Source organism: Xiphophorus maculatus, chromosome 2, assembly GCF_002775205.1.
Source record: "Xiphophorus maculatus strain JP 163 A chromosome 2, X_maculatus-5.0-male, whole genome shotgun sequence".
Classification (NCBI taxonomy): Eukaryota; Metazoa; Chordata; class Actinopteri; order Cyprinodontiformes; family Poeciliidae; genus Xiphophorus; species Xiphophorus maculatus.
The window spans coordinates 11,977,386-12,002,502 of record NC_036444.1 but is presented as its reverse complement, the minus strand read 5'-3'; the positions used below and the strand labels follow the sequence as shown (position 1 = coordinate 12,002,502).

The 25,117-nt window shown below is 38.3% G+C and overlaps 1 protein-coding gene across 5 annotated transcripts in view; it reads right to left on the bottom strand.

Moving 5' to 3' along the window:
* LOC102226236 (protein piccolo-like) overlaps positions 1-25,117 on the bottom strand; it is a 62,783-nt gene that overhangs the window by 12,469 nt on the left and 25,197 nt on the right. For 2 of the 5 annotated variants that reach the window (XM_014469854.2, XM_023350701.1), the window contains exons 14-27: positions 15,984-22,794; positions 14,018-15,579; positions 13,655-13,923; positions 12,473-13,295; positions 10,349-11,390; positions 7,018-7,044; positions 5,725-5,813; positions 5,545-5,620; positions 5,332-5,457; positions 2,404-2,512; positions 2,115-2,185; positions 1,791-2,026; positions 345-392; positions 115-245 (exon numbers count right to left, since the gene is read on the bottom strand). In XM_014469854.2, the coding sequence (XP_014325340.2) occupies positions 115-245; positions 345-392; positions 1,791-2,026; positions 2,115-2,185; positions 2,404-2,512; positions 5,332-5,457; positions 5,545-5,620; positions 5,725-5,813; positions 7,018-7,044; positions 10,349-11,390; positions 12,473-13,295; positions 13,655-13,923; positions 14,018-15,579; positions 15,984-22,794 (11,420 nt within the window). The remainder of the gene's footprint in view (positions 1-114; positions 246-344; positions 393-1,790; positions 2,027-2,114; positions 2,186-2,403; positions 2,513-5,331; positions 5,458-5,544; positions 5,621-5,724; positions 5,814-7,017; positions 7,045-10,348; positions 11,391-12,472; positions 13,296-13,654; positions 13,924-14,017; positions 15,580-15,983; positions 22,795-25,117) is intronic. The other 3 variants (XM_023350687.1, XM_023350692.1, XM_023350706.1) reach the window with 3 other exon arrangements.

Below are 25,117 nucleotides of genomic sequence, written 5' to 3'. Positions count from 1 at the left end.
AGAACACTTACAAAGTGATAAAAAACTGGGGGAGAGAAACTAAGGCAGACTTGAAAGCAAACAGGCAAACACGGACAAGACCTCAGTCCAAACTGAAGTCCTTTTAGAGCTCACCCTCTCCCTGGTAAAAGGTAGACCTTCACGAAAGGGTCAGAGTAACCGTCATTTTCTCGGGGGGCCAAGTTTCTTGCCTGCAGAACATGTACGATCAAGTTTCCCAGATTTCTGTCATAGTTAATCTGGAGCTGTTGGACAAAGCAGAGGGAAATGAGTGGCTCACACTGGCAGATCAGTATTCCTTTGTTTGATCTCAGAAGAATTAAATAAAAATCTAAATTTACTACCTGAATTTCTCCAGTGATGGGATGAGGTGCTTTCATCACCTCTGTTGGCTAGAAAAAAAGAAATAGGGAATAATAAGGTTACTTGCTTGTGATTTTGTAAACAAACACACACATACACACATATTTTGACTTGGCCTATTACTTGCTTGTGATTTTGTAAACAAACACACACATACACACATATTTTGACTTGGCCTGTAAAGGAAAGTTATAACCACATTATAAGAAACTGTGCCTGTTCTGAAAATGTCAGTATCTCCCATTTAGATCTGCAAGCTTCTGGAGAGATTTTACCATATGAACAATATAGTGTACTGGCAGAACGTCCTGCAAAGTTACAGAAGAAAGGCACAGTGGTGTGGTCATAAGCACAGTCTGCTCACAGCAAGAAGCCTCTTCCAAAAATGTTTTATTAATTAGTTGTTATCATTCAGTGACACTTGCCATACACCTGCACTGGTAGCAGACAACAAAGTAATACAGAGACAGAGGCCCAATTTCAAGGTGTTAAATTGCCAAGTCAAATTTCTTTTAAGTCATCTCAGACATATGCAGTATTCTGATGATTTCAACTTATGACAGGTAACATAGCTAATTGATTGTGCTATAAAATGGTACTATGTGCCTGGGAAATGAATAAACCACCCCTTTCAAATATGGCCTAAGAGTAATACAAATGTTGTTTTCAAATATTGTTTAAATCATTATTTAACAGGGATTAACATTTTTCAAAATGTTTAGTTCAACTTTACTTGCCATCTCCAGATCTTATTGAGTCCAGCAGAATCAAGATATGACTGTCTGATAGTATGAAGCAGGCTAAATGTCTACCAATAATTACCAAAAACGTAAGAACAGGTAATAACAAATTCTTGACATATGGCACTCCGGAAAATGTTGTTGAGCAATTTCTAATGATTTGGGACTGCAGCAAATCAGAATATTAGATCTTCAGATGGAGAAAATATGGACAATGATAAACCTTCCCAGGAGTTGCCAGCCTTCCCAACTTACTCAAAGAGTACATAGCATGTTCATCCAAGAGATAAAAAAAATAAAAATAAACACTTCCCACTTCAGCAGACTCAATGTTCAACAATAAGAAATATTTAAAAACAGCTACCAATGTTAACCATACCAAAAAGAATGGCTTACCTCATATTTGACCTAAAAAGCTATAAAAAAGGTATTGGAGTGAGTCTGAACTTAAATCTGATTGAGATGCCTGTGGTGTGACCTTAAGCTGTCCATTCATGCTCAGGAACCTTTGAATGAGGCTTTATAAACGAGCTCTCCAAAGAATGTGAAAGACACATTCCCAGAAATAGCAAACATCAGGCTTGCACTCATTCGCAGTCATTTCAGCCAAAGGTGGTAGTTCTTTGGTGTGTCCCACTTTCGGTTATACAGCTGCTGCTATGAGTAGCCTTTTAGGTTGTGAGCTACCTTGTGGCGTTGTTTCTTGTTGATGGCAGGGGATCCCGGTTGCCCAGGGCTTGGGACCCCACTTGAGGCTGCTGACCCAGGGCCCGAGTGGAGGAGGGCCGAACGTTCCAATGCGGACAGGACTCCGAAGCTCCCAGGCCCTGTTCCTGTTATGTCAGGAGTTTGCTGTTGGGATACCTTTTGGAGCTCTGCAGCTAACTGTTTAGGATCCACACCAGGAGATCGCTGACCTCCTGCTGAGAGAAATATGTACCATACTCTATGCTGTGTTCATGTAGCTTAGGTGAACATATTCAGACATATCAATAAATCTTTAATGCATACCAGCCTTGAGTTGGATATGGTGATCCAGGGCCTGTGGGTGCTCAGGGTCAGACAGCATATTAAGGTCACTGCTTGGATTCACAGAGAATAAATTATGGAATTATAAATTGTGTGCCTTAGAAGCAATAAGTCACACACTGAAAATCTGACAGATAAAGAGGTTATGAATAAATAAGATGAACAGAGGGGTGGAGAGATTCTGATCAAAGGTGCAATGTTGCCTTATTGCAACAAAATATGTGAGAATACCAGTGAGACTGAGAGATAAACATTGACAGATGTTACTCACAGTCTCACACAGAGCTCCGCCTCTGTACCAGCCTTGCCCATAATGCACTGCACTTCTTCATAAGTCTTCCCTGTTAGTGGAACTCCATTCCATTCCAACACCTGCATCCCTGCAACAAGATGAATTCAGGTTAAAAACAAAAGCATGCTTTTTGCTTTCCAGACTTTTTATTCAGGTTTTCTTTCCCAATGTATAAATTAACAATATTTTGGTCAGAAAGTTCAGTTTTCACTGCAACCCACAAAAAAATGGACATTTGTGTCCTCTATGCAACATTTTAGAGTCAGAGGTCAGATGTGAAAAAATAAAGTTTAGTCTTACTTTTTTTTTTTTTTTTTTTACATTTAATCATTTTATCAAAAAATAAATTACAGTTACATGCAGTGGAATTTGAGAATTAGTACAGAGTGACTGTGGCTCTGAAGGTAGAGTAGTTGTCTTGTGACCGGACGATTGTAGGTTTGATTCTAGCTTCCTCCTGCCACATGTCGATGGCACTTAAACCCAAACTGCTTATACACTGATACAATGTGTATTGGTGTATAAATGTGTGAGTTTAGTGAGTGTGAATGGGTGAATGTGACTCTAGTGTAAAGCACTTTGAGTGGTCAAAATGATTGGAAAAGCACATGTACATATAAATTCAGTCCATTTACCATTATGAAATTAGTATTTAGAAACAACAACACACAATTACATGTTTGAACCTAAAAGAGACCAAGATAATCTGCCCTTCACCATAAAATCCATGTGAATCACATCACTGTAACTGTGTTTGTTTGTCTCAAACAAACACAATTTTTCTGTCCTGTTGAGAGGAAACATTAAATTGTCATTTTATTTGTATGAAAAAATTGTTATGAATCTGTAAATTGTCACTTTTCCCACCAATACTAATAGCCAGGTTTTCTCTCCAGAATTCAGCACTGGAGCTACAGTATATGACATTGTTGCTCACTTTACGTCAGTGAATTGCAGTTAATCTTCACTGTTACCCCTGTTTGATTTGCCATCTTCATAAAATCAATTATTTTAATTTATAGGGATTTCAAGAACAAATGAAGTAGCAATTTACAGGTTCATTTACAGTGTGAGCATTTTTCAGTACTGCCCTTTGTGTATTTCTGAAGCTAAATATAGTTTAATGACTAACACAGCCCACTAATGTGGGGGAGGAGTTTTCCACGTTTTAATTAGACATGGCAGAGAAAGGGACGTGACAAACCGACCAACAACAAAGCTGCAGATGAGTGAAAATGGTACTAGTATGTCTATCAAGTCAACCCAAAAAGTATGCCTAATGGAAACAGAATTGAGTCCACAGTAGAAATGGTGTTTTAAATTTTAAATAGATGGTAATATTGTAATAATAAACAAAATGAAAAATAAAAATAAATTATCCATTACAAAAATTCCATTTAAGACAATACATGTTAGATAAGGCAGATATCAATTATCCACAATAGAAGCAGGTTACATACCAGTTGTTTTTTTTTTTTACCTCCTGACATTAATGATCTTTGAAAAAAAGGAATAATTTTCCACTAAAAAGTAGAGGTCCTGATTACCAATCCTTAAACTTTTTTATAAGTTTATAATTTATATAAGTCTTACTTTTACACAGACTACATCAAGATCATGCCAACAAATAAATAAGGAGTATTAAGTTCAAAAGTCACAACTGCATAGATAACAAGTCTAAATGACATTGCTCACTGACAAAAATGCTACTAACCAAATTCAATAGCAGCAACAGAGAGGCACATGATTTTTATATACTTTGGACTGCCATGTTGGTCTCTCTTGCCCTGTTTACACATCATTTCCAAAAAATACTTTCTGCTGCGTATTCAAAAAAATTGCATTTACACAACGAAATGAAAATGCAGATAGCACTGGGAACGATGTAGTGAATGTGCTAGGCATCAGGAGAAGGGGAAAACTTTCTGACCCAGTGGCGTGTTTTCATAATCCTTCAGTTGTACAGAGGTGCACATATGATCTGGCACATATGATTTGGCAATTTAGTAAATTATGCTTATTTAAAATGATGCTTTAAGACGCCAGATAATCAGAAGAGGTGGAGCTACACAGACAGAACACATAGGTCTGCCATTGTTGTGAAAAAAGTGTGGGTTAATGTTGTTGTTTTCTGTGTTCAGGGACAGTACTGGTTACATTGACTTGAGTAACATTTTTGGGGAATAAAAAGGTATAGGAGTAGCTTTACTACACTGTACATTGGTAAAGTCCCTCTGAAGGCCCATCAACCAATGCACGGCCTACCACAGAAAGACACATGATCTTTATGTGCCTCTTCTGTGACAGCAGTGAATTTGTATGTTAAATATTTAGCACTGAGTTAAATATTTAATTTGTAAACTAAATATGTAGCTTATAAGCTAATGTTTAGCTTGCTAATTAAATATTTCTTTTAAAACTGTAACTTAGTGATGATTATGAAAATTAAACCCCTATTTTTTTACTCTCATGGCAGGCTAAATAACCCAAATTAGAGCATTTAAGTTATGCATATGCAACTTTACAAAGTGCATCCCATAAATTAAGGATAATTGTCTTTTTTACATATGTAAAAGACAATTATCCTTAATTTATGGGATGCTCTTTTACTCTACTTTGCCTGGTGAAAATACAATTATTAGATTTCAGAGAAATGCACTCACAGTTAAAATAAATAACTGTACATTAATCTGTACAGTTAATGTGTGTTAAGGCAAACTGTTAAACTGAAACACCTAAACATTTACAATTCCTTGGAGGGTTTAGGTAACTTCCTACAATTTGCAAGCATAACTTGGGCAATACTTGACTCCGATGATGTTGTCATGCATTGGCAAGCTCTACAATTTCCCTTACCTTAATGCTGACCTCTGCTTGCCTTAAGGTTCTTTTTCATTATCCACTTACCCTCTACAATTTTCCCTGTTTGTTCCGCCATGCCTCCAGGAATAACCTTAGCAATGTAGGTTCCAATCTCACCACGACTGCCTGGAATCTCCTTACCACCAACAACACGGACTCCAAGTCCATTGCCTGAGGTAGAAAATAGATTGTAATCATAAAAATCTGAAGCATAAAACCCATTGATCATTTTACAGTGTCCATGTGTTTGTGCTTTACCTGAGACGCTGGTGTCTGTCATATCTCTCTTAAGCTTCACACGAGTGTGAGGGAAGGTGTAAGGAACCAATTTCATCTAAAAAATAATTTAAGAATTTTATTGCAAAAAAAAAAGCTATTGCAAGACTTCTCCGACAATTTTGGAGAATTTTACATAGAAAACTGATACTGAGTCCACACCTGTCTCCTATCTGACATGTATCCACTCTGAGGCTGCCCTTCTCTTGGCTTATCAAACCAATCTGTGTCCTCTCTCCTCAAGTGGTAGGCTGAACAAGGAGAAAAAATTGTTCAAAATATTGCACAATCAAATTCACAGTTAATGGCAATCAAGTTCACAGCTAGTGACAAATTCCCCAATAGCTGGATAAATCTTAACCCAGCAATCACTTTTTTTTCTTTTTCCAATTTTAAATAAATTGTTTGCACGCCTCATTTGCTAAAATGCACTAAGATCTCAGATATGTGTCTTCTAGATAAGTAAAAGGAAAGTAACTCTTTAAAAACTCTTATTCAATACAAAATGTTCATCTAACTATACTTTCAAACTCTATATAAAGGAAATCTATATTTAACAGCATGTTTATTATGCCTTGCAATACCTCTGATCTCAATATTCTTATTTTTGGAAACTGATATTTCAATCAATAGCTTGTCCAAGACTGATTTTTTATTTTTAAATCAATCAATAGATGAAGAAAATTTTTTTTTCTAAAACACTAACAGTTTCTAATGGAAGCATTTGATGATTTGATACATTTTATTCAAAGTGCTAGGTTTAGAATGTAAATCCGTATAACTATGACATTTCAGTACTATGTTGACATAATCCTGACAAACTCTGAGGGGAATTTTCTCTAAATCTCCCCAAAACCCATCTAACAGAAGCCTAATGCATCTTAAGTTTAGGGATTATTGGGAGATTTTGCAGGTTTTACAATCAAGATTTTGCAACTCAGAAAAATCCTAATTATATGTGTAGAAAAATAAACATAGGTTGGTTAACAGAATTCCTAGGATCATGTGATCAGAGATCCAATTCTACAAAGAAGGTGCACCAATAATGATGACTGCAAATGAACTGCTGTATGTCTTGGAGAAAAAAGCAGTGGGTAGCACTTTCAACATAGTTCTTGTGGACACTTGTGCACATATATACGCATGATTTTGCCTTTTTTGTGCATGAGCATGAATACTAGAAATGAGTCAGAATGGTTACAGAACCACAGAGCAGACATTCCTGAAAGAAAAATCTTAATTCACCATGGTTCATTCCAAAATAAAACTAACATGTCAGATACTACAGGTATGCTAAATGATATGCACTATATACTAGTGAGAGGGTGGTTCATTCCAGCATGAGTCTGGTATGTTTACAGAATCAGCCAGAGAAGTGGACCATTCAGAGTTATGATGTGCAGCATGAAGTCACAGTTCTCTACGCAACTACATGAAATTAAAATGCTGTCTCACCTTCTATATTCCAGTTTGGGCCTCCGGCTGGGGTACAAAGTTATATGTTTTTTTCAGAATTTTTTTCAAAATATGCTTTCTTATCTCACAAATGTTTGCTAAGGTTTTATATTGAGAGTATAGGGAAGCACATGCACTGAAAGAATTAATCAGGAAGATACATGCTTGAAATTTCTCCTACTACAGTGTCTTGTCAAAGTATTGAAGCCCCTTGAAATTCTCTACATTTTGTCATGTTTCATCCACAAATTCCATTGTATTCCAGGAAGTAGAGATTTTAAATGATTCTTAAGTGAAAAAAAAATGGCAGGGTTGTCACTAAAAAAGTAAAAAATTTTTTTAAAAAAACTAGACAGTGTGGCATGCATTTATACTTGTATTTTGTCCATGGACTTAAGATGTACTGTGAGTACATCACAGTACAAAAGAACTTCAGCTGTATATCTTACATTGTGCACATTACAAATATTTGCTCAGGGTAGTTGTGTTGTTGGAATTTGAATTTCTGCAATTTATCAGGTCTTCTGAGGTCTGTAGTTTTAATTGTTTTTCCTGGATTGCCCAGTATTGCTCCACCCATCTAATCTGACTTTACTGTTCTGGTAAAAAAAAAAGCATTCCCACAGCATGATGCTACCAACATCTTTCACTCCGGGCATGGCATGTTCAGGATGATGTGCAGTGTTTGTTTTCTGGCATAGATACTTTCAATTTTGGTCTCATCTGATCAGAGTGAGAAGAAAGTAAAGCAAACCCTCCTGAACTACCCTTGTACATCGAATTGTTGAAAATCTTAAGCTGGATCATTTGTGACTTTTTCTCAACAAAAACTTTTTCCTTGACACTCTTTAGTAGGGGCAGATTTGTGGAGTTCTTAACTTTTAGTTAACAGTTTCTTCATGCAGTGTTTCTTTACAGTTCCTTCAAAGTTGACTTCTTGTATAATTGTCATTCTTTTTTAATTATTCAGTTACAAATATAGCACATTTAGATACTAAGAAATGTGTGACATGATAAAATAAAAAGTAAATAAATACAAACTGTGCTTTGTGTACTTGCGTGCAACAATTACACATTACTGACAAGAATATTTTAAACTGAAAATAACAGCAAGCATGTAAAGATCTTACTGAGTTTGTTGGGAGGAGTTGTGGTTATAGACTTACAGCTGCTGGGAGGAGGGAAGCAGCCACAATATGTTTAGGTGAACATACATGTTTTGATAGGTTTGCAGTCAGTGGCAGTTCTGGCATAATTTACACTTTGCATAAGTCTGTCTGTCTCCCCTTTCTATCCAACACCACTTAGACTATCCTGCTAATGATCCATCTAAAAATGGCCTTGCTGGTGTTTTATTTTGTGTTATTAGACTAAAGGCAGTTGAATATAAATGTGTGCCACACTTTTCAGATGTTTCTTTGTAAAAAAAAAAAAAAATGAAAGAAATATTGAAAATGGTCATTTCTCCCACACTTCAATTCTTTCTCAACTATTGTGCTACTCTGTGGTGAATTCTGTGATAAAATCAATGCAAAATGTAAAAAAATACTTTTCCAAAACACTGTGTGATATTGCTGGCCTGAAAGATGATTCCAGGCAGAAAAATTTACAAAATATATTTTTTGGGCATTCAAGCAAAGAGCTTTTGTAATATTTATTATTATTTAAAAATATTATAACTTGTCTCTCAGTTACTGTAGGATTTCATGAAAGATTCTGGCATCACCTCTGTTTAAAACCAGCATGAATTCACTTAGCACTGTAATAAAGGTAGATATACACTTTAATATGATTCCATGGTAAGTACTGCCTTCTTTAAAATGTGTTTATAGTGAACCACTTAGGTTTCTGTCACATTTGTGTATGAATGTAAATACTCATGACTTTACATAATCCAGAAAGTTATCTAAACTCACTATTATTTATAATGCTTCTTGTAAGTTGTTTTATTAAGATAAATGAACACTACCAATTACACATTTATTGAAATGAATAGTCCATTTCAATATTTGCTGTTAATCACTAGAGAAAATGGACATCTCCCACCTCAACGAGACATCCACAACAAACAACAAGCCAAAAATATAAATTTTATTAACATGGAAATGGAAAACACGCAATACACAACATGCAAGGATGCAAAATACAGAAAAAAATAATCCAAGGTTATATACACACCAACACAAATGAGACACACGTGACTAAATCACACAAAAATCTCTAGTAAAAATAGTCACTGCTTTTTCCATAAAGGCAGTTATTATTACAAATGTACAAGCCAGTCTGTTTATCAAATTTCTTCGCACTGTTTCTGTCATTGAATGAAAAGGAAGTATTAAACATTACTAGCCAGAGTTATTTTACCACATTAAAAATGACAAAATTATATGAATATCAAAATGATTTTGCCACACTGAAGACTTATAGAAATGTAATAGTTACTAAGAAATGATGACCAAGTTCAGATCATTTTGTTCTGAAGACTAAGTTGCGCGTGTTGCAGATATATGCCAGATTATTGTGGAAGCAACTCCATGACAAAAGTAAACTCAGACTAGATTTTCTGTTTAAATATTTTAGGCATTCATGATTTATAGGTGAGGAAAATTGCATACAATACAGCAACTACATGTTAGATTGTACATGCATATGTCATGGATAATAAAATATTTGTTTTATTTATTTGCAATATTTAATATATGCTGCAACATATATCACATTTATACAGAATAATACCCGAAACTGCTAAACTAAACTAAATTTGTGTTAAAACAATTTGACTTTCCAATTTAAATTATTGTTTAAGATTCAAAAGGACTATAAATCTCCTGCTCCATTTAACATTAAAGTGGTAGTGACGTGATTTGTTTACCAAACATTCAAAAAATAGTTTGTGTAGTATGTATTTGTAGTACTATTCATAGGTCTTAAGCTCTCACAATAACAAGATGGTTTTAACACAGAAAACATGTATAGTTATTACAATTTCTGTGTTTTGAGAGTTTGGGGGAAAATTTATCAGTGAAGAACTTAAAACATGCAAATGAAATCACACCAAAACTGGACAGAATTGAATGATAAGATACATAAACTCAGGTTGAGAGTTTAATGTACTTTTGAGTTAGTTATATAAAAGAAACAAAAACAACGAAAAAACATGCAAACTTTAATTTACTAAGTCAAAGAAAAATATAGGAAAGTATCACAAACAATAATTAATTGAAGCACTGATAATTGTAAAAGAGAAGTCAATAAAACCACTCGGCATTAGCATGCATTACAAGCAGGTCCGCATAGTTGAACTGCTGCAACAGTCTCAGACTCCATTTACCTTCACTGTCAGACATGGCACCTTGCAGATCATCCATGATGAATGCGATATCTCTATCGTAGCCACGTGTCCGAGATTCCTCCCTCATATGCTGTTGTACTTCTGGCAAGGAATGGCTAGACCCGAATTGATCCCTAGAGTCAGCAGAAATGGGAGGCAGAGGACCAGCAGAAGCTCTAGCCATACCCATAGGCTGCCCCACTGGGCTCAGAGGACTTTCTTCCTCAGAGTTCTGAGCCACAATGGGGATACGGCCCCGGCTTTGGCTGATAGGCAAACTAGTAGGTTTTGCTCTGGAGACTCCAGGAGCAAATGCTGCGTCCAGGACCTCCCCCTCTGTCTTTAGTCTGAGTGAGGAACTAGACAAATCCCTTTTGATAGACAGATCTAAGCCATATATAGAAGATGGTCGGGAAGAGGGTCGAGAAGAGGGACGGGATCGAGTGCCACTTGGATATGTGCCATCCTCCTGAATGTTGCCTCTGATAGAGGATCCTAAGCTAAGAGACTGGCCAAGGTTAAGAGAACCTGAAAGGTTGGCTCCTAAAGAAGACCCCAAATATTTTTGCTGCTCAGACAAATTTTTTCTTAACCCAAATGTAATTTCATCCTGAAGTAACCTAGCCCTAGCTGCTAGACTGGACACAGAAGAAGTTCCAGATCCCATGTAGGTACCAAATTCTGGCTCAAGGTCCCTATTCTCCTGAATTGGGGAAAATTTTGTGATGGCCTTTGAGTCGAGCAATGCTTTTTTGTTCTTCATCTGTTTCTGGTAAAGCATAGCTGCGGGAAGATTCTTTGCAGCCTGCTTTTCAAGAGTGAGTCTTCCAATGCTATATTTCTCCCCTTTAGGGAAATGGCGAAAACTGCTATCACTCGAGAGATACTGGGAAAGGCCAAGGCCTGTTAAATGTTCTAGCCCTTCAGTTCCCCGCCTAAACTCTTGCTTGATTTGTTGCTTCAGCAACTTCAGTTCATAGGGCTCCTCCATAGAGTCATCTTCTCCTTTTCCATAGCGTGATGAGCCCAAAAATTCAGCTACCTGATGTATAGAAATAAGGAAATGCATATTAGTGTGAACATATTTTAACCACTTTTTATATACGCATATTACATATGATCTGTCAATGAATTGACAAATGTTAAGTACCAATAAAACATTTATCAATGAAGTTTCTTCAATTATGTCAAATGTTCTTGTAATTTTGCCACAACCATATGGTCCCTTGCAAATTTCTGTTACCCCATGTACTTTTTCCACATGTTGTCATGTCACATACATTTTAATGCATTTCATGAGGAATATTATTTGATAAGCCATGAAGTGGTTGGAAAGTGACAGTTTTTCACTTTTTGGAAAAAAAAGAAAAAAAAAGTGGGGCAGTATGTAACATTTGGGAGTGGCATGGTGAGGTTGCTTTCTTGTGAAAAAACTGGTGAGAATTAAGATGAAGATCGATGTAGATAAATACAGACTTCTCCTGGAAGACAACCATTTAGAGACTGTAAAACAGGCCTAAACAAACAGCCAAATCAACAAAAAAGGTTTAGATCTAAATACAACTATGACTTAAAATTTTATTTTGATTCAATTTGATTGCCTTTCAACCTGATTAAGTTTGAAGTCCTTGGTTTAAAAAAGCTATATGTATTTCTACAGCTGGTCTAGTAGGGACCTGACAAAAGTTGTTGTAAAAAATTTTAACCTTTTGTTGTTTCATTTCCACTTTACAATTGGGCAATGCTTTTTGTAAGCCTGTCATACTAAATGTAATTAAAGAACATTGAAGCTTTTTTTACTAACATAACACACAGTGAGTCAGTTAATTTTTTTTAATATATTTACAAGGTGGGGTAAAATTTCTGGTAAAGTTAGAAGGTCAAAGATATTTTACCTACATTTAAATAATAATTTGAGTTCACTTTTACAATAATAAGATGACAATAAAAGAATAAAAATAACTGAAGTTGTAATATGGGAAATCTTGTCACGCATAGTTAATTTGCAATCGTCAATGTTGAAATGCAAATCCAAATGATCAAAAAAGTTAAATAATCAAATCTAAACATGTAAAAAGACAAAGATGGGATGCAACAAAAATGACATAATAATAAAATATTTACCTCTGCTGTACGTCTGGCTTCAGCTGCCCTGAGTAGTCTGTCTGCTTTTGATAGCTCTTTATCAGGTAGGTTAAATCCAGAACCCATGGCAGAACTGCCAAGTCCTGTTGAAGCCTTGGTAAGCTCTCCTATGTCCTCTATAAGCACATAGTTCCTGGCATTGTGATGGTCAATATCAGCATAGAAAGAATCAGCAGAAATACTTGACATTGGACTAGAGGCCATGCTTCTTTCCTCTAACCTCAAATCTAAGTTGCCATACTTCCCACCCATGTGAGCAACCCCATAGCCACTTTCTGTAGAAGATGGAACAATGAGCAGAGGTTGGTTGCGTATCACCTCATAGTTGGTGGTAATTTTGGGCTCTAACTCAGACAAGGCGGTTTGACGCTGCTTTCCTTGTTGCAAAAGCAAAGCATGTTGGTAGCTGCTAGGCTGAGCTTGAGCATGGGAGAGCGATAGTGTTTGGTAAGGAGACACCTGTTGATGGTATAGGGACTGCTGCTGATACAAATTCTGCTGGGTGTAATGGCTTGTGGTTTGGGTCTGAGGAACATACTGACCATATTGCGAATAGGGACTTGTAAGGGTGTTGTATTGGGAATCAGCCTCAGTTTGGGGAGGGATGAATTGATCAAATTCTGACTGAGGAGCAGTCCGTGGTCTTTCCAGGCCTTCCCCCCGAGTTTCTCTTATGTTGCCAACCTCACTGTCTGACATGTAGTCTCTTTCCTCCGCCACCCCCTGGAGATATGCCCTTTCTCTCTTTTCTCTTTCCTTTAACAAGACCTCCTTTCGACGGTTTATACCCATCTCCAGATATCTAGATCAATGGAAAAAAGTTTGAGATTCCAAACACCAACAATTATCAGGGCACACTTTAAATAGCCAAACAATGTTCTAGTTTCTCACACATTTGTACCTGTTACTATGTGTAAGAGTGGAGAGGTCTCATTGAGTGTTGTCAAGGTAGTCTTTTAGCCCATAAGCTATTAAGGTAAAAAAGGAATCATGCACATGAACATAAGACAAATAGCTTAATACAGATTAACTAAATGGTATCTCTGTAATTGTTTATCTGCTGATTGTTGCTTTAATTATTATTATTCTAACAAAATCTGAAACTACTCAATCTTTAGCACTTGGTTATTTGTTTCAATGTGTACATGTGCAGCAACTCACCGCAACTTGGCATCAATCTCCTTTTCCTCTTCATCAAGCTCAGCTTGTTTCTTGCGTAGTTTAGAGGATTCCCTCTCCACCAGATCAAGTTCCTTGTCTATATCTTGCAGAATCTTTGCTCGGGCCATTGTTGTGCTGCGAGCAAGACGGCGACGAGCAGAGTTGGTGCTATATCCAGATCTTCCCGCCAACATGTCATCCTCAGGAGGGGGGTCTGGTAGGGTTCGCTTTACTTTCTTACCACTGCTAGAAGAAGAAGACCCTCTGACCTACAACACAGAAATAGATAATATAGAGTATATAAGAAAATATCTATTTAGAATAGTTTCCCCCTTATTTGCAAAATAACTTTAATAGACTTACAGAATAGCCTTCGGTATAGTATCCTCCAATTCTGTCTTCTGTTGAAGGACTAAGAGATTTAGGATCTGACAGAGACTTTTGGCCAGCTTTTAAACTCCGAGGGCCAGAGGAAAATCTGGATGGGTCAGCAGTTAGCATTCTTTGTCCTCCATAGGACTTTTCTGGAGATAACGGAGAGACTTGGCTGTAGAGAACTTTAGCTTTAGAGGGGACATCTGCCGTTAGTTGTGTGCTATATCCAACATCAACAGGTGAATTCCTTCTGTCTGTGTCTGTCTGACAGCTCAGACTGCCACCTCTGTGAAAGTTCTCTGGAGATGATATGTGCTTAATGATTTCTATCTTAGTGTCCATTTGGACATTGGGTTTCTTGATAGTTCCAGAGTGGTCAGTCTGCACAGAAATTTCTGCTACTGTCTGGATGGCAATGCTAGACACCTTGGAGCCATGTTTTCCATCACTGCTATGCTTTCGAGAACGACGTCGAACTTTGGTGGGGGCATCCCACTCCTCTTGTTCATCATCATCAGACTGAGCTGAGCTATCAATGTTTCTCTTTGTTTTCTTTTTTCTTCCCATTTGTTGCTTTTCTGCAGAGTCTTCATCATCTGTTTGTACACCGCTGTCAAGGATTTTTTTCCCTAGATCCTGGTCAGCTGGAAGTTTTACTATGTTAAGCTGTTCATGGTGTTGTTCTGTTTGTGCTAATGTAGATGGAAGTGTAGACTCATCTTTTACAGGCCAGTACTGACCACTGTCTCCTACCCCTGCATATTTAGCTTCTAAAAGGTTTCCTGTCATACCAGTACTGCTGTAGTGCTCATCAAGTTGCCTCTGGAGTTGGAGTTGGAGTTGTTGGATTTGCTGCAACTGTTCTTTCTGTTGAGCATAGGTCTCCTGTTGGGCCACCATGTGTGCATGATGTTCCTCTTCTTGCTGAAGAAGAAGCTGCTGTTTCAGTGCTTGAAGTTCTTCAAGTTCTCTTTGCACCATAAGTTGCTCCTGTTCTCTGTAACGCTGAATTTCTTGTCTTTCCCATTCCAGCTCCTCAGCAAGACATAGCTGCTTAAGCTTCTCTAACTCTAGAAACTCCCTCTCCATCTGATACTGGGCCATTTTGGTGTTGTCTAAGCCTGGAAATATTGGTGAAGAAGCTAGAACATCTAAAGAAGCAGCAATTGCTTCCAGGGTGGTGTCTGAGTACATTTCGGGGTAGCCGGTTATTATATCGGCCAGGGCTGTAGGGAAGAATTCTTTAGATAGCTCTGCCTCAAAGGGAACAAGCTGCCCTGACTCTGTTGGAACAAATCCATATGAATGCAGTAAGGACTGATCCTGCACAGTTGATATAGGGGTAAAAGTAGTGCTGAAGATGGAACCTGGTTGAGTTGTAATTGCATATGTGGATGGAACTGGTGCTGCAACGGAGGAATAAACTATTCCATCTGAGGTTCTTAAAGCACTATTTACACCAAACCCAGCAGCAGGAACCTGGGAGTATGGTGAAGTAATCATCGCAGAGTAGACATTGGTTGCTTTGCTTGTGTAGTCTAGTGCCTCGCCTGTCACAATTCAAAATATATAAATTTCTTTCAGTAAATAGCATTAGTAATTTTACAAATAAGAAACTAACTTATTTTCTAAGGATCATGCAATTAGAAATAGAAAGAGTTCCAAAAAGAGCACATGTATTTATGGAGATAGTTTGGTTAGCAGGATGCAAAACCAAAATATTGAGGGAGTACACGCAGGCAAACGCATGCATCTGTATGAAGAAAAGAAAAACAAACACAAAACAAATTGTTGGGATCATTTGAAAATGTCATGCACATTATAAAACAAATCGGGCAATTAAGACATTGTTTATGAACTTAAGTGCTAAACATGAAGAATAAGAGTGGAGTCTTAAATACATGCGAGCCAAACTAACAGAGAATACAAAAAATGTGTAGAAAGATTTGCTTACCAGCTGAAAGCTTAGCAGCAGTTAGGTCGACAGCTGTGTCAAAAGAGCCGCTGAAGTAGTCATTTTTGAGGTCATAGATGGACAGTCCCGTGCTTGTTAGATTAGTCTCAGATAAGGATGCTTTTATCCCATTAGTACCTTTAATGCTATACAGTCCTGCATGATCTTTGAAGCCAGAATGGTTGTCAGGTTGAGTTGTTACAGGAGCTTGTGTTCTGCAGCTTCCGGTAAATGGTAACTTGTAAATTACATCACAGCAGATGCTCCTTCTGCCAGCAGTCAGGTCAATTGGAACCCCATCATCCTCGACAATAGAGGTCACCACTCCTTGGTCTGTATCAGACAATGCCACAATTGCCCTCATTGGTTTATAGTTTGACAAGTCCATGGCTCCCGTAGCCTCAAGAGAGACAACAGGGCCTACATTGCTGATAATTGTTGGTGCTGAAGTCAATGACTGTTTTCCTCCAGAGGAGACAAGAGCTTCAATGGAAAGATTCATGGGTATGTCTTGAGTCATAGATACTACATCAGTGAATACAGGTGAGGCCTTTACAGGTCTGTAGACAATTTGTGCGAGTGGTTCGAATGGCTTGTATGTGGATGTGGTGAGTGGTAATGGCAGTGATGCAACAGGACCCTGTAAATCAAGTGGTTTCTCTGCTGGAGTGGTATTGTATGAAGCAATGGTTGCTGTGCATGTGACTATTGTGATGCTGTCAGTAACAACAGACAGTGTTGTTGCAGGGATAAGCTCAGCACTAAGATTTACAATCTCAGGCTGCACTGCAGTAATATGACGTCCACTTGAGTCACTTGAAACAGACTGTCGGCAAGACTCAGGTGGCGTCAGATCCATGCCTTGCTCTGTCATTTTTATGCCTGACTTGATAGTGCGTAAATCAATAATATCACTAGGATAAATAATCCTGCCATTTTGTTTAGGGAGGGGTTGGACTTTTGCTATGTCTGGTTGTATGGTGATGGCTATGCTTTGTGGAGGAACTTGTTGGAGTCTTTCATGGACAACAGAAACAGTAGTCCGTTGAACTTCAGTGGTGACCACTTGAGTGACCCGACTAGACAGGCTTTCAGGAGGCTGACTTGAGGTGGAAATCGAAGAGGAATACATGTGACTCATACTGGAGACCATTTTTTCTGGTCCTCTTATCTCTTTGCTCTCAATTGACTCTTGTTGAATTTTGGTGATGGTGACTGGAGCCACAGATACACTCAGTGGAATCTCTGGTACAGAGGCTACTGGGCTTATATGGGTGTGTGCATCTTGGGTTATTGTGTCCAGTAAATGGTCATATTCACATGGATGAGTTGAGACTTCTGGTTGCTGTTCTGATAATGGAATTGATCTCCTTCTGTAAGATACTTCAGCTTCATAGCCAACCACTGGAAAGTCCTTTTCAGCTGGCATGGTAATTATTTGTGCAAACTGCTGTGGTTGTTGCATGGTTATGGATTCTTGTCTAGCAGCAGCAAGTGACTCTGCTCGTGCAGAGTCGTACACCTGATAAGGCATTTCAAGCTCTGCAGGATAAATAAATGAATCACTAGTGGTGTATGGTGATTGTACTATGGATGAGATAGATGACCTCCTTCTATAAATAGTCTCATCGTTTTTTATGACTGGGAATTCTGCAAGTTCATGCTGTTGTATCTCTAATGAAGGCATGTAACAAATCATTTCATCTTCATATTTTGGTGGGAATCCTGCTAGTCTTTCATGTCTAGATTGCAATGGTATTTCTTCCATTGATGCCACAGGATATGACATAATTGTGGCTGCACTTGTTTCACTCTGCTGGGGAGTATAACTAATATCTCTTTGTGTTGAAACATGTTGAATTCCTTCCATATGATGTGAAAGTGTTGACCCTATGCTTGTAATTGCTGCAGTTTCAGCAACTGTAGGTAGTGGCATTAACTCAGACACTTTAGATGTTGGTGTCACAACAGTGGCAACAGTGAGAGGATGAGGTACAGGAGACACTACAGCAACCTCAGGCAACCTAAAACCAGGGTCAGTTGTAACAACTTCTGAGGGGTATTCAAACTTTGTAGAGAGTGTACTTTCTAAAGCATCAAGATTTAGCTGGTGTGTGAATATCTGGTCTGTCACCACAACCCTATTTTCTGAAGATTGATCAGTTTGTTGAGTTGATGAGAGCTCTGATAAGGGGAATGCATCTTCAAAAACCCCAGGTATGTTTTCATCTTTAGAGTGAACAACAACTTCAATCGCTGTATCTGGTTCTTCAGCTGCAAATTCATAACTCTCATCTTGTATTGCTGATCTAATCAGAACTGCCTCTGTGACACAGTTATCTATGTCTTGTTCCATATGCTCTGTACCTTGCACATCTATTTGAGATAAAACATGCTGATCATAATTTATAGAGTGTACTGTAGGTGGTGTCCCATAGACAACTACTTCTACATGTGGTTTCAATGGCTCTGGCACAAAAACAGCTTCCCCAAGACACCCTGGTTGTACAGTTGCAATTGGTTTGGTTGACTGAAGAATTGGCTCTTCAGATAAACTTGTTGGAAATACTGTTCCCACTTCTGTAACTGCACATGGCTGCTGAGACACAGATGGTCCAGATTGCTCATTTACTATGGATTGATCGCTCAGAATCAGATAACATTTTGGCTCAGTGGGTTTTAGAAATAATTCTGATGTTGGTTCAAAAGTTAAATGGGGTTGAGTTATTGAGTCTTCTTGTGACACATATGACTTCTTGATTGTTGGTGCTACAGCATGTGCCATGATGCAGGATTTCTGATCTGATGACACTGTAATCACATCAGCAACAGAAAATATTGGTTGCACAGCAGGGGGCACAGAGAATTTGCCTGTTTGTACTTTGCCAGTCACCATCTCAGAGGTTTCTGTTTGCTCTGCTTCCACATTGACTGCTTTAATAATCGGCGGTGGATGCTTAATAGTGGGGACAGATGCCCTCCTAACTGTAGCCTGTGCTGAAATAATTTCAGTGGGTGTCTTCTTCTCTGGTACTGTTGTTTGAATGTCTGACACTGTAGAAGACGGGATGGATTTTCGCCTAACAGGTGCTTGAACTGTTATTGTCTCAGTTGGAGAGCCAGGCTCAGATGGTAGAGTGATCACCACATATGTCTGTAAACATTTTGCATGCCTAGGGGACACAGGTGACTTGGGAGATGTTGTACCCAGTTTAGACTCCGAAGGTCTTGCAAGGCTAAGAGACAGGGCTTTTGGAGGTTCCTTCATCCTAGGTAGCGTTGCTGCTTTGGGTGCCACAGGAGGAGGAGGTCTGATATTCTCTCCTGGCTTGTGGGTAAAAACTAATCCAGCTGGAATTGATATAGGCTTGGGTGGTATGGGTGGAGGAGGTTTAGAGATATGACAAGGACTGGACACTGTTACAGAAACAGGGGCAACTGTTGCTATAGTGCTTGTGACTAAAGTTGGAACAGAGCTTCCCAGTGGTTTTGGTAAAAGGGGTGGAGGTGATGAGGTTGGGTCTGTTACAGGAGTCACATCCCCACTTGATACCACTTTTGCTCCATGTGTAGGTTTAGGTTGAAGTAGTGGAGCTGAAAGCACTTTCACAGTTGAAGTGTCTGTACACAGTGTGTCATTTGTAGTTTGTTGACTACCATATGCACGAGAAGTAACATTTGGCTCTGCATCATCTCCATCCTGTTTGGTTTGTTCAAGTAGAGATATTTTTTCCATGCTTGGTACAATGATAACTACATGCCCTTGTCTAGTTGGAGTCACTACTTGAGGAACAGGTGCACTACCTGATTGTGCAATGTCCATTCTTGGCTGTATATCTACAACTACAGATTGCATTGGTTGGGCAGTGACTGTGGGTGCAATAGCTGATGCAGATGGCATGGCTGTCTTTATAAGGGGCATCTCAGAGGTGGTATAGGGTAATGAAACTGAAGTAGATCGAGGAGGGGGAGGAGGAGGGACTTTCTTTTTGACAACAGTAGTTAATGCTGGAGATGATATAGTTCCCTGCTCAGGTTGAACTTTTGCTGGGACTACCACTGTTCTCATTAATGGTACAGACGATTGTACTGGGACTGAATGTACTACTTTGGCTTGAGCTTGAGCTGGGGTAGTTATGAGGGCTGAGATTGGTTGTGGTGTTTGTAAAATAATTGGAGCATTAGTTGAAACCAAGTCTGGCATCTGGACTATGACAGGCTCAAGGCATGATACCACAGAGATTGATGATGAGAGATCACTTGTTGAAGCTGAAGTTGTGGTAGCAATAGGTGCAGGTATGATTTGGACTAAAGGCTGAGCTGAGACAACAATAGGTGCTGGACTTGGTGCTGAAACTTGTAAAACAGGTGGAACTTTAATTGGTACTTGTGATGGAGAGGAAACTAAGTCTGGCATTTGGACCTTAGAAGTTACTGCAGATGAAGTCGCAAACGAGGGTGGAGCTGGGGTCTTAGTTGTAAAAGACTTTCTTTGAACGGTCTGTGTTGCTTGAATTTTGGATGGATCAGATACCAAATCTGGAATTGTAACTACAACAGTGGCTAAATCATAATAAGGAATTAATGTTTCACTTGATGGTGCTGTTTCAAATGTGGTAGACAATGGCAATAAGGTTTCTTCAACTGAATGGTCTTTTATTGAAGTTGGAGGGGTTGGTGTGGACAGTGGAGTTGAGTCAGATGAAAGTGGTGTTCGAGCCTGAAATGAAGATGATGATGACACATTTGAGGCCAAACTAGAATCTGGAGAAGCTGGTGAAGTTGGGGGTGAAACTGGTGAAACAGGAGAAGGTGTAGTTGTTAGCTCTGGGGCTGATATTGGAGTTGGGATGGGCTTTGGCTCTGGAATTTCACAAATAATACATATAGGCTCCATGTCGTTGGTTTCGGACAAAGATGGACTTATGGACTGATCTCTTGTATCAGAGTCATCACTGGGGGTAATGTCAGATGAAATACCTATGGCATACTCATCTACAAGACTATCATCCTCTTCTTCACCAGATGAGCATTGAGTAATCTTAAGGTCTGGTATTGGAAACAGTGCCTTTCTGAGTGCAGGATCTTGAGGTATCATAGGCCTGACAAAAGTTATGGATCCACTGGGAGTACTGGCAACAACTGTTACCTCAGTGCGCCTAGGGGGCTCAGATGGGCGTGGGGGTGCTGGACGTTTTTTTCTCTTTACTGGTAGTTCACTTAAAGTATCAATATTTGAGGGAGGCATATATTTTTGTTCAGTAATCTGAGTATCTTCAGTGGGTATGCCATCTTCAGCAGATATAGTCACCACACAAGTGTCAGCCTCTGAAGGAAGCTCCTGGACCAAAGCCTCCAATGAGGAAGAATCCATTGCTGTCCAGGCTTGTTGAAATTCTTGCTCTATCATCATCAGTTCCCTTTTTTTTTGCATCATCTCCTCATAAACTTCTTCAGGGGATCTGAGCTTTTTAAGAGATTGAGAAGCAGTATCAAATTCAGGTTCTTCTTGAGTTTCACTTATTTTAATTTCTGGTTCCTCTACTAAAGATTCATAAAGATAGTCTTCTATTGCCAGTCCTCCATAAAGGGGTTCAATATCGGGGGGACTTTCTCCTGGAATAGCTTTTGTTTTCTGAATAATTTCCTCATATGCTTCTTCAGCACTCTTTAATGATTTTGTTGCTGTGTCTTTTTCTTCAAATTGATCAGAAGGGGTGTAAGGTATTACTGTTGGTGAAGGTTTACGTCCTCTTTGTACAGCTCTCTTAATCTCTGGTTCAGATTCTTTACTAGCAAAGTACTCTGAGCCAAATGTTTTATGGCCTTCGTTGATGACAGTGACCTGCCTTAAATCTTCTGAAGAGGACACATCACTGGGTGAAGACAGTGGTTTGTCTTGTGTCTTTGTCTTTTCTTCATCAGAGGAGTTTTCAATAGTAGGAAGAGGCTGAGTGGGGTACCTCTGTCTACTTTTGCGATGATGTCTTTGCTCACTACCTTTCTTTTGGCTTGGACTGCTATCACTGTCCTCTTCCAAAGATGAAACTGATGAAGGTGAAGACCCTGGAGTCACGCTTGATGCTTGAATACTGGATGAACCCTTTGACAAGGATTCAGTGAGGCTATCTATTTCTTCATCAGTGCTTTGCCTCTGCCTCAATACAGGAATAGCTTTCTTAAAATTAGTCTTTGGAAATGATTCGGGAATATTTTGAGAAATTGCAGCATCATTTTTAATGGGTAATTCAGTCTGGGTATTAATATTTGATTCACCCTTGTTCAGTACAGATTTGGCTTTGATAGAAGCATTGTCAAGTGTATTACTCTGGAAAGCTTCCATATTTTCTAAGTTACTTTCTTTCTCATCTTCTGATATGGACATGTCTTTCTCATCTCCCATACCCAAAATCTGATTGCGTATGAACTCATCATCTTCTATGGAAGAATCAGCACCTTCAGTTTTGTCCTCGCTGCTAGATGAAACAGTGCTAACCTTTAAGATCCTTCTTCCAATTTTAGGGGATGATAAAGGTGTAACTTCACTTTCACTGCTCTCCATTGCTTGTAAACTTAAACGCCTTCTCTCTGGCTTAACTTCCTCTTTTTCTGGCATAGAGTGATCTATACTTGAATCATTCTTCGCTATATCATAAATCTTAATCTCAGGCTGTTCTTGAAGGACAGGTAAAATCTGGGGTTGATCATCATCATACTCTTCTTTTCCAAAACTGAGTGTATTTGCTGCTTGCTCGGTTTGAGGGAGATCTCTTCTTTTTTCTGCAGACTCTTTGTTGGTTTCAACGGAGGCCTAAAATGTCAAAAGAAATGTTCAATTAATATAAATTGATGTTTAAGTAATACTAAAATAAAAAATGCTCTATTGTTGAACAAAAAGTGAATAATACTTGTTCGTACATACACAAGTACACATGTAGGTAAATACACACAAATACAAGAACACGCACACACACGCACACACCCCCATGCACGCATGCACACACACAAAGCATAAGGAACCTTTGGCACTGTGAATTTGTTATAATAATAGGGTCCACATATGTCAGCAACCATTTTAATTGACCATATTAATATGTCAATAATTAACTAATAATAATACAATAAGGAAGAGGTAGAGAGGTTAGATCACCATGTTTGTCCAGCTAATCTTAATTTTGTTTCATGTCTTCCATTTTATAAAACATGTATGATTGACATGATTGATTGGGCTAAGACCCGCCTTGCTCTGGTTGGTTGTGTTTAGTTAGCACTCGGAACACTGGGAGAAGGCAGATGAGTTAACTTTTTTTCACAATTATTTGTCTTATACCATACTGTCACAACATAGTGATAGTTTCTACAAATTTGTTAAACAAAAAAAAAATGTTGTTTTTTTTAACTTACGTACTGTAGCCTTGCAGTGTGTAAAGCTGCAGTATGTGAGCTACCTATGCCATGCGCACTAACACACCCCATATCATCACAGATTCCACTGATATTAATCTGAACAGTTCTTTTCCTCTTTAGCCTGAAGACATGACATCCATGTTTTCCAAAAACAATTTGAAGTGTAGACTCATCAGAACTCAGGACACTTTTCCATTTTGTGTCAGTCCATCTTAGATGAGCTCAGGTTCAGAAAACCCTTTGGTGTTTCTGAGTGTTGTTGATATATAGCAGGGGTGGGCAACTCCAGGCCTCGAGGGCCGGTCTCCTGTGACATTTAGATGTACAGTATCTCCACTTCAACACACCTGAGTCAAATAATGAGGTCATTAGCAGGACTCTGGAAAACTTGATTGCACTTGGGAGGTGATTCAGCTGTTGGATTCAAGTGTGTTGGACCAGGGAGACATCTAAGAGTTGCAGGACACCGGCCCTCGAGGACCAGGATTGCCCACTCCTGATCTATAGGCTTTGCCTTTTCATTGCAATCGGGGTTGTAGATGTACTGATGAACTATGTTCACTGGCCATGGTTTTCATGATGTCAGTTTTTAATGCAGTGGTATAAAAGCGAGATCAAAGGTCACAGGCATTCAATGTTTGTTTTCAACCTTACATTTCAGAGATTTCTCCAGATTTTCTGAAATTTTTGATGATATCATGGACTGTAGATGACGAAATCCCTAAATTTATTGCAATCGTACGTTGAAAAACATTGTTCTTAATCTGTTGTACTATTTGCGCATGCAGTTGTTCACAAAGTGGTGAGCCTTGCCCCATTTTTGCTTGTGAACAGCTGAGCTTTTCAATAATGCTTCCTTACCTGTTTCAAATTAACTTGTTCACCTGTGGAATGTTACAAACAACATTTTCCTCTACTTTCCAAGTCTTTGGTTGACACTGTCCTACTTTTTTAGAACTTATTGCAGGCATCAAATTCCAAATGAATATTTGCAAAAACAAAATATTGTATCCTTTAAATATTAGATATTGCTTCTTTGTAGTGAATTCAACTTGCAAATCATCATATTCTGTTTTTATTTATGTTTTCCACATAGTCCCAACTTCATTGCAATTGGGGTTGCACTATTTATGGCCTAAAGAAATTTTAGTTACATTTTTATATTCACTTTTATAATTTGAATAAGCTGCTGTTAGTCCAAATTTCTTACATCATCATAAACCAGTACGAAGTTTTTCATCACTGATTGTGCAATGTTGATTTATAGTCTCAGTAAATGAACAGGTAAACATAAACACACAAATTCTGATGCCTTTTCTATTCCAAAACTCAATAATGACAACAAACTAATCATTTCAAATAAAGCAAACTCTAAAAGAAAATTGTTATCCTGCTTTGTATAACTAGGTTCAATCCTACAAAACTGATTTATTAACTGTATTGCAAGGGGAATGTTTTATTCTTTCCCCTATTTAGAGTTTTAAAAAATATATAACATATTTAAACATATGTTATATACAGTATATGAATATGTTAATAGATCATATTAACCATTAATATGATTTATTCTTTCTATATTTTTTATATTTATTTAAGAAAGCAAAGGTATGTTTTTTCTTTGAGATTTTCCGTGATTTTTTTCTCTGACTTGTTTTCTTTGATATTCCACATATCAAAGAAAACTATTGACCACAGAACAGTATGTCAGCAACACTTGAGGCCTCACT